The following is a 10,079-nucleotide window of genomic DNA, read 5'->3' as shown; positions in this document are numbered from 1 at the left end:
TGTGGGAAAATACAAAATGTAAGAATGATGCTATATTGCCAAAAAAAAAAAAAAAATGCAAAGATGTAATTCTTACATGAGTTTGAGTTTTTGAATACTGTACGTTGAGTTGGCGTTGGTTCTATTAGTTTATGTCGATATCTTTTTTTTTTTTTGGCTCTTTCTTTATGTCAATTTTTTTCTCCTCTTTGTCATCGTTACTCTAGCGTTAACTTATTACGGTTCTATTTCTCTGCATTCTTCTATTTTTTGTTTCTTCATGGAAATGGTTCATGGTAGTATTTTTTTTAAACTATTGCAAGGATAACAAGTTTGAACAATTAATCGCGTAATTTTTATTAGTTGTAGTTGATTAAATTTTCTTGATATTAACATAATTTTTTGAAGAAAATTATTTACTATTTGTAGTTGCATTTAACTTGTTTTACTATATATAGATTCATTATAACGATTTACAATTTGAAAATATTTGAAACTCTAGTTATTTAAAAAAATATTATTAATTCTTTCAAAAATAACAAGTGTCATTTTTTGCTCTGAAAATAGCAAGTGTCCTTTTACCTTTTGTTCAGTATTTCCTTTTGTGTCGTTTACACGATCGTTTTTTTTTTTTTTTTTTTTTTTTTTTTTCCTATCTCTTGTCGTTCCTACGCTTTCGCAATATTGTCACAAGACAAAAGAAAAGAGTATGTGAATTCACTTTATATTATGATTTATCTCTTTCTCGAAAATACAAGTATATATCTCTTTCTGTTATGAATAATTTAGTTTGCTTACATCTAAAACAAATTAGTTTGCTCATTACAATCAAGATAATTAATTATTAATTTTTTTTCTCTTTTTATTATTATTGGTGTACCAATTAATTTTAGGGTTATTAAGCTATATAACCACACGGATATAGTGGATCGAGATATAGCCCACCTTTAGTTAATTTCTTGTAAATAGCCAAGTAAACTTATTAACAGATTAATAAAATACTTATTTAACACAGTCAAACATATATTTTAGGTAATTAATAGGCTGCCACATATGCAAGTTGGCTATTTACGAAAGGTTAGCTAATTTACAATTTCTATAGTTTAGGTGGCTTATGTAGCCAATTTTTTGTTAATTTTATTCACCTCTATTTTTTTATAAATGGATATGTGATGTATGATGTAAAATCTCAATTAACTTTCCAAAACTTTTACTCTCTCCATGTCTCCATAGATCTCTCTCATTTTTTGTCTTCAATTATTAGTATTAAAATTAGGGTGATGTAGTTAAATAGTCAATTTAACGTTATGAATTTGCAAAATAGTCAAAATTTATCTTAATTTAGTGAAATAACTAAAATATTCAACAATATGATTTCAAAAATTTTATTGACCTCAAAATTAAATATTTTGAAAGTGATAAATTACTTATAATAATCGTAAAAAATTTTAATTTTGGCTGGTAAAAAAATTTGTAAAACGTAAATTTAGCTATTTTGTTAAAAAGTTGAAACTTTTGCTATTTTGTTAATCAATAAGTTTCAAATGATTATTTTGTATAATTTTTCCATTTATTATTAGTAGTTTTTTATTCGGTTTTGATAACACTTCCATTTGTTTCTCATACATATACATATAATTTTACCGTGGAAACAAACCTGAAAACCCGTACAACCCTCGATTATCCCTTTAATTACACAAAGATTTCTAGACAAACGTAATAGCTTCTTCAGCTCTAGAAATTATATACGCCACCATTCTCTGATCTCACATGTCGCTTCCAATTCCCATTTCCATGGCTTCCACAATCATCCAATACACAGCCAAACCTCTTCCACTCGGAATCCCAATTCCCAGCCTCAGAAACAACTTCAGAATCAATCACAGCAAAGCCCAGCTCTCTCTCAGTCTCGCCGACGACCCTCAACAAAGTACGCGCTCCGAGAAGATAGAGAGAAGCAGATTACGGGTCAGAGACATCGTCGGAAAAATCAAAGCCTTGCCCATGAACAACAGAAGCAATGTCATCACAGCTTGGGTGCAAAGTTCCGATCTCGGGACCGTCCCTGAGTTCAACGATCTGCTTATGGCTCTACTTCTTTCAGGCGAGTCTGAGCTTGCACTGAAGCTGTTTGATGATATGCCATCTCGTGGTTTGGCGCCAGACTCTTGGACACTGTCTATATGCATAAGGTGTCACTGTAAAATTGAGGATTTCGACGAGGCCGAGAGGGTTTTGAGCCGAATGTTGGGAAACGGGTTGCGACCGAACCACGCGAGTATAGCCGAGCTAGTGAACTCGATGAGCATCGCCGGTTATGTGCAGAGAGCTTCGAGCGTTTTAGAAGCCACGAGCCGGGTCGGGTTTAGGCCGAGAGTTCAGACTTACAATTGCTTGTTGAAGGGGATGTGCTACGTGGGAAGGATCGAGGAAGCCTTCAAAGTGTTGGCGGAGATGAATGAGAGCACAGAAAAGCCTGATATCTTCTCTTACACGGCTCTCATGAACGGGTTGTGCAAAGTGGGCAGGTCCGACGAGGCTTTCAAGCTCCTCGGCGAGGCTATGGGGACGGGTTTGAAACCCGACGCGGTCGCTTTCAACACCCTTTTCGACGGGTATTGCCTCGAAGGAAATCCGATGGAAGGGATCGAGATCTTGAAGCTGATGAAGAAGAGGGACTGCGTGCCGGATCACATCACGTACACCACGCTGTTGCACGGCTTGCTGACGTGGCGTCACACGAAACCAGCGTACAAGGTTTACGAAGAGATGTTCGGTATGGGAATCAGAGTCGAGGATAAGATGGTGAACACTCTCTTGAGGGGTTTGTGCTGGAAATCCTGCGATGGGCTTCAAAAGGACTACTTCGAGAACGCTCATCGGCTCCTTCTGAGGCTGAAGTACTCGGGATCGACGATCGATCCCAGCACGTACGACGTGGTGGTCCACACGCTTTGTGTCTGGAAGAGAACGGACGAGGCTAGCGACAATCTGCAGAGCATGATTAGGCTGGGCTTCGCTCCGAGGATGGTCACTTTCAACGGCGTGGTTCGAGCGCTGTGTTTGGAGGGAAATCTGAGCGAGGCTTTGGTCTTGCTGTTTCTGTTGAATGAATACGGTAGAGTTCCGAGTAGAATCTGCTATAACATTTTGATCCACGAGCTGAACCAGCGAGGAAGTCCTTTCGGAGCTTGTAGTATGTACGGCGCGGCATTGAAATATGGCGTCGTTCCGAGCAAGATTATACAGCAGTGAGAGTAAAATAGATAAACATGTTTCTTGTATGCAAAGCTAGTAAAAAAAAAAGTAACTCATTTTCTATCATTTGAGTCACAATAGTGACATATAGATGTACATTTTCTCGTTCAGTGAAGATGGAACTCTCTAATATGGTAAGGATTACAAAAATTCCTATCTAATGGTAGGAAGATTACAAATATTTAAAATAGAAAAAGAAAAAAAAAAAATCTTATGCGCGACTTGCGTATTGGCCGGTTCTGGTATCCACTACAATTGTATCACCGATATTTATGAACAATGGAACATTAACCACGGCGCCCGTTTCCAAAGTCGCGGGCTTCGATCCACCTGGAAGAACAAAAGAAAGTCGCATCAGAACACTGTGCCTTTTTTTCTTTTTTACTATTACAGTAATAAAAGGGAGAGGGTATAAAAATGTGTTCTAGTCATTTCTAACTGCTAGCAGAAGAATTAAATTGGGTCCGAAACATAATTAGTCAGTAGTCAGAGAGAGCAAAGTGAATTGGTTACCTTGAGCTGTGTCACCTTTGAGCCCGGGATCAACATCGGTTACTTTTAACTGCACTAACAGAGGAATTTCGAAACCAATAACCTGAAAGTGTACAGCAATAAAACAAATGTTCGATGAGATGATTAATGATCAGTTTCCGATACACAGAGAAAAAAGAATTTGAATTCGACAAGTACTTTGTCCTTCCAAAGCAGAAGATTGCAATCTGCTCCTTCTTTTAGCCACTTTTTTTTGTCCCCAACAACGGCTTCACTCAAACGAGTCTCTTCATAAGAGCTCTGAAAAACAAAAACAAAAAAATGGCAAAACCTATGAGATCGACATTTATAGCTCTTGACACTAGAAGATTTGACAAGTGAGATGTTATATAGACTGAAACGATACCAGGTCCATGAAAACAAACTGTGAACCCTCTTTATACGTAAACTGCTTCGTTTCCTTGCTTACATTTGCTTCTTGGAGCTGGTAAAACAAATGAAGAAACATAAGGAAACAAAGAGCATAAACTGGTACAATTGATATAGAATATATCTCCTAGTTTGAGTACATAAATCTGATCAGTAGCGACGCGCTGAATTGATCAGAAAGTTATTTTTTTGCACAACAGTTGAAGTATAAAATTTCCCAGAAGCAATACAAACTGTAAAAGAGTTGTATTTAGGAATAAAAATAAAATAAAAAATCTACCGGGGATCCAGCTCGAAAAGTCTTGTCAATCGTGTTTCCGGTAATGAAATTACGAATTTTGGTCCTCACAAATGCAGCTCCTTTTCCAGGTTTCACATGAAGAAACTCTAAAATCACCGGCCAAATTATGAACTGAATATTAGTCCCTTTCAAGTAATGTCACATACATGAAGCGTCTCAAAAGTTAAAAGGTTTCACTATAGATATAGCCTTATAAACATAATAGAATTGCTATATACCCAAATCTACTTAATACACAAATGGGTATATATGGAATGCTCAAATTATCCACGACACATAATCCGAATGGTTATTTACCTATAACTAACAAAAAGTTGGCTATTTAGCAATTCACAAACTTTTGAAGGCCTAATTAGATAGAAATTTGAAAGTTAAATGTGTGCATCAATAATTTCTTCATCTAATGGTTTGTCAAATTAACAACCAAACCAATTTTGATCACATTTCTTCTCTAAGAAGGATCCAAATACAACAGAAAGTGTTATTAGTCACTAAAAGAAATTCATAGAAACACAGCGATTGTCACAAATCAAAACAGTCAATCGCGTAGTAGCTGCGAAATGAGGTTTTCTCGCTAAACCCTAAGAGAAAGAGACACACCTTAAGGGGATTAGATTAGATTACCTGTCACACGCCACGGAGATCCGTCTATCTCGAGTGCTGTTCCGACCTTGATGTCGTTGCTAGTCAGAGCCATAATTCCTGAGGAAAAATAAATAAATGAGAGAAAGGAATTCGAAGAAGAAAAAAAGGAATATGAAGACCGAATGAAGAAGAAGGCATGGTTTTAAGCTTTATACTGGGAGTTCTGGCGCGAAAAGGAGCGATTCGTACGAAACTTCGGAGTGGAAGAACGGAGAGCTTGGACGAGAGAGAGACGGACGACAGTGGCGATGGAGAGGAACGAAATGCAGCTGAGATTGCCGCCATTGTTGAGGGAGATAAAAGAATTTGAGTTGAGATTTTTTTTTTTAGTGAAGAAGAGTGTTCTTTAGTAGTTTGTCTGAAATAAAATAAAGCCCTGTCTCACAGTTTCTGGTATATATAGATAAGGCTTTTAGCCTTATTAGAAGTTTGGGTTCCATGCTCTATCTAATTGGGGTTCTGCATATCACAACACATTTATAGTATACTCACATCTTTTTATAAATAATTAGTAATTGATTTTAGATTAATGACCTAATATTTCCTTTGGGTAACGTAACATATAAAGAAGTTTAACTCTAACAATGAAATACCTAAAACCCCTTCCACCTCTGTCGGTTGAATTCTTCAAAATACATTTGAGTTTTTTTTTAATAAATATCTGTGTTACTGAATAATCGCATGCAAAATATGGTTAAAGTACTTAATAACCGTCTCTTTGGATCTTATAAACCGATTTTTTTTATTTTATATATTATGAGTCAATACATGTAAAAACACAATCGCTTGTCGACTTGTTCATTCTTCTATGATTTTAGTCCACCTCTAATTTTAAGAACTATACACAGACTAGTAATGATTTGTCTATTCAACCTGAGTTGTTCTTTATACGTGTTATTATTTTCATAAATTAATTCATACACAATCTTCTTATTGTTAGTTATATTGAGTATATATAGTTGTCGTCTAAGAGAGTTGGTTGTAATATTATCTTTTATCGTTTGTCTCTCGCAACTTTAAAAATCACTCAACACTACACAAAATGTTCAACAACTGTAAATAAATAGTCATTCTCCCATTCTTTCTAATATTTGTCTTCGAATTAAAAATACACGAGCTAAGCAAAATAGTGTTGTTGATATTTTTCTTGGCAATTTTCATAAAGATAAATGTTGTTTTTACAACAAATAATCGGTAAATTTATACAAAACCAAACAAAGACACACTCTCTACACACAAATCCAAAACCTTAACTTAATCTACATACAACAATAAAAATGAAATTAGAAAAAAAAGAACATGAGTTGGTTGACATAACAAGAAGCAATTAAAAAAAAAAAAATCAAACTAGTTGTTCGCTGAAAACTATTGGGGCTAAAGAAACATAGAATCTCTAATTTAAAAATGATTCTAGTCCCACCTCATACTTCAATTCAAACCAAACATGCTCCGGAATAAACCTGGGCAAACGGAAGGAATTGGAAATCCATTACCATTGAGCACGGAATTCCGGTTTTGACTGGAAGGAACCGGAAGGAATTATTCCTTCCAGTGTTGACCGGAATTCCACTGGCAGTGGTACGGAAATTTCCATTCCATATCCGGAAATTTCCACTTCCATACATTTAAAAAAAAAATTGAAAACAATACAATTTCAAAGGAATCAACGTTACAATTTATATATGTTGGCTGACTTCCAACGTTACAATTCTTCTCTGACTCATTTCTGGCAAATCCAACGGCCAGATTTTTTTAAAAAAATAAAAAATAAAAAAGGCATTAAAGCCTGCAACTGGGACGGAAGCACCGGAAGGAACGATTTCCGTGTGCTTCCATCATCTTCCACGCCTCGTACGAAAGAGTTTCCTTCCACGCGCCATCTCGACCGGAAGGAATCCTTCCGCCGCTCTCTCCCGATCGGAAGGAACCAGAATTCCGGCCTTCTTCCACGTCGTTTGCCCAGGTTTACTCCGGAATTGGGTCTCGAGGACATAATCTTTTTTTTTTCTCACGAACGCCCTAGCACACCATTGGGCTTGGAATGCCTTTGGAAATAGGGGTCAGAGAGAAATAACTAATAAAGAGAATCTGAGCCCTTGATATGTAGAGATCATACTAAATCAAGTGAATGCTGCAATTACATGACACGTAGACATCACATGAATATCAATTGAGTAATACAAATGCGAAAATGACATATGTATATCATGTGTTTTAGTGAAATATCGAGTTTAATCTTTGGTTTAAAAAATGTCGAGTTTGTACTCTTCGTTGAATTAAAATGACAAAATTATATCATAAAATAGAAAATAGTGTCACAAACATTTCTTTTGTTGACTTTTCAGATGTTGACTCTAGCATTTATATGTAAATCCTATTTTACCTATATTCATTCGCGCTATATATGCAATTTATTTAAAAACGAAAAAAATAAACAAGAATCTTTAAATCGTAGCGAACGCATATAGAGGAAATGGGTAAAAATCGAGTCGATAGTCATCAAAAATTCAAAATCTATGATTCAAGCGTGAAATCTAGGACTAGGTTTTTTTTAGTTTATTTCGATCTAGGGCTATTTTTTACTATTTCAAATCGAGTTTTGGGAATTAAGGTACTAATTTGGGTTTTGTTTCGGTTTTTTTTTATATCAAAGTCAACATCAACAAAAAAATCAATCAAAAGTATATTTGTGGCGCTGCTATCTATTTTAAAGTATAATTTCACCATTTGAATTAAACATAGAGTACAAATTCGACATTTAACTAAAATACATGATATATGTGTTATTTTTCCTATACAAATTGATAAATGTTCAATTCGAACTAGAGAATGGGACACCTAAAAAAAAGATAAAAAACCACTTATGATTTTTCCGTAAATATGTTTAGCGTATGGCTTACAACATTCTTGGATTCGAGAGAAGCCAAAAACAATAATATGACCTCAAACTCTTCTCTTTCTTTGGACCATCAATTTGCGAAATGGAAACGGTTGCCTCATTTTTTTAAGTGGTAGATAATATGCCCCATTTCAAAGTTATTTTAAAAGCAAATGTTATTTTTAATGTTAAATTTTATGTAATTGTGGACATTAAAATGAGAAATGTATGATTTTTAGAAATTATAGAAAATATAGAAAGAGAGAAGATAGATTTAATAAAGGTATAGATTTGAATGAATTTCATTTAACGCTAAAATTTTCAAAGAAAATAGAATCTCTATCTTTAGTTATATCTCTTTTGTCAATTTTCTATATTTGTAATTTTCCGCAGTCAAAACAACACAAGACAAATAAAGAGAATTTTATTTTCCTTTTTCTCTCATTTTCCAGGTTTCAAACACCCCTCTAACCGAAAAATATCTTTTGAGCCAAAAAAAAAAAAAAAAAAACCGAATAATATTTTCAAACGGAGATACAAACCTAACCCCATTTTCAAGTTACGTGGCCTTCTTCCAAAGCATGTGAATCAAATTCACGCCGTAAACAGAGCCGGCTCAAAGAAATTGGGGGCCTTGGGTGAGAAGAAAAAGGAGGGCCTTTTATAATTATATTTAATGACAAAATATAAAGCAAGAAAATTACACAAAATCCACTTTTCTTGCTTTTTGAGATGCAAATTCAGAAATTAAATCTTTATACTCAAGTTTGTCTAACAATTCTTTTTCAACTGACAAAATAGCAAGTCCACTAAGTCTTTCTTGACACATAGATGACCTCAAATAAGACTTTATCAACTTCAACTTGGAAAAACTTCTCTCTGCGGAAGCAACAGAAACAGGAATAGTCAACATTATTCTATAAGCAACATAAGCATTAGGAAAAGAATCAATATGCTTAATATAATTAAGTATTTCCATCGAATTGCTATCATCCTTTTGAAAAACTTCCCTTAAAACCTTTAATTCAGAAAATAAATCCAAACCATCTAAATCAGAATTTCCATCATACCTTAAAAAACATTCAAGATTCAAACAACATTTTTTCAAAGTATCTTCATCTAATAGCTTAAGTTTTTTTAAAGTTAAACAAAAAACCAAATAGATTTTCAAATACTTTAAATTGTTCAAATCTAGTTCTAAGAGAAGTTATTACTTGATCAACCATAAAAATAAAATACTCGACCTAAATAACTCCTCGGGAGATCTTATGTTATCATCAACATCATTTTCTTCAAAATGTTTTTTTCTACAGATAACTCTTTTTTCACGAAATTTAGGATCTATCTTCATCTCATTTGCAATTTCTTTTGCGGAAATCATAGCAGATACAAATCCATTTTCACGATAATTTTCAAAAAAAGAAACAAGGCTTTTTAGTTGATCTATAGCATCGTCGATATGAATATCTTGACTTTGAAAGTTTTTGCTAACCGAATTGACAACAAACAAAATATCATACCAAATAGTCATACCTAGCAAAAATTCAAAATCCTCCAATTCATATATTGCTAGACATTTAGCTTCACTCTTTATTTTGGGATCTTCACTTGTTTCTTCTAATTCAAATAAAGCATCTCGAATTTTAGGTGCTTGAAATTTAATTGCTTTAACACTTTCAATACGACTTTCCCAACGAGTTTGTGATAGTGACTTGACTGTAAGATTAGATATATTATTTTTCAAAATTTTCCATCGTTTGGGAGAAGAAGAAAATAATGAATAAATTCGTTGAAGAACTCCAAAAAAAGATACGGCCCTAACACAAGAGTTTGCAACATCACAAATGACTAGATTAAGACTATGACAACCACAAGGAGTATATAATGCTCTAGGATTTACATCTAATAATCTTTTTTGCACACCTTGATTTTTTCCTTTCATATTAGATCCATTATCATATCCTTGACCTCTTGCACATTGTATATCAAGCCCTAAACATTTAAGTTCTTCCACAAGCTCATCAAAAAGTCCACATTTAAGTTTTTCCGGAAGTGTCGTCTACATTTAGAAATCCTAAAAAATATTCTTGAATCATA

The 10,079-nt window shown here is 34.2% G+C and overlaps 2 protein-coding genes across 2 annotated transcripts; one reads left to right on the top strand and one right to left on the bottom strand.

Annotated features, from left to right (window-relative positions):
- Positions 1-1,625: 1,625 nt before the first annotated feature.
- LOC149405255 (uncharacterized) lies at positions 1,626-3,477 on the top strand. Its single transcript, XM_089606989.1, has one exon. It carries the CDS (start codon positions 1,750-1,752, stop codon positions 3,232-3,234), a length of 1,485 nt encoding a protein of 494 aa, XP_089463115.1. The 5' UTR covers positions 1,626-1,749; the 3' UTR covers positions 3,235-3,477.
- Positions 3,277-5,507, bottom strand: LOC149405254 (elongation factor P (EF-P) family protein). Its single transcript, XM_089606990.1, has 7 exons — positions 5,260-5,507; positions 5,084-5,161; positions 4,439-4,545; positions 4,136-4,213; positions 3,928-4,029; positions 3,751-3,832; positions 3,277-3,567 (listed from the first exon to the last, which is right to left on the bottom strand). The coding sequence occupies exons 1-7, from the start codon at positions 5,387-5,389 to the stop codon at positions 3,449-3,451; spliced, it is 696 nt and encodes a 231-aa protein (XP_089463116.1). The 5' UTR covers positions 5,390-5,507; the 3' UTR covers positions 3,277-3,448.
- Between the last annotated feature and the right edge of the window lie 4,572 nt (positions 5,508-10,079).

Source organism: Urtica dioica, chromosome 2, assembly GCF_054948205.1.
Source record: "Urtica dioica subsp. dioica isolate 48M chromosome 2, U.dioica_male_clone48M_v1_H2, whole genome shotgun sequence".
Classification (NCBI taxonomy): Eukaryota; Viridiplantae; Streptophyta; class Magnoliopsida; order Rosales; family Urticaceae; genus Urtica; species Urtica dioica.
This window is presented reverse-complemented; position numbering and strand designations above follow the sequence as displayed.

Excerpts from the sequence above, each read along its gene's own strand:
- LOC149405255 (XM_089606989.1), top strand. The coding sequence starts at position 1,750 with ATGTCGCTTCCAATTCCCATTTCCATGGCTTCCACAATCATCCAATAC.
- LOC149405254 (XM_089606990.1), bottom strand. The coding sequence starts at position 5,389 with ATGGCGGCAATCTCAGCTGCATTTCGTTCCTCTCCATCGCCACTGTCG. Across the intron at positions 4,214-4,438 it reads CTTTTCGAGCTGGATCCCCG|CTCCAAGAAGCAAATGTAAG; the intron begins GTAGATTTTTTA and ends TTGTTTTACCAG. Across the intron at positions 4,030-4,135 it reads AGTTTGTTTTCATGGACCTG|AGCTCTTATGAAGAGACTCG; the intron begins GTATCGTTTCAG and ends TTTGTTTTTCAG.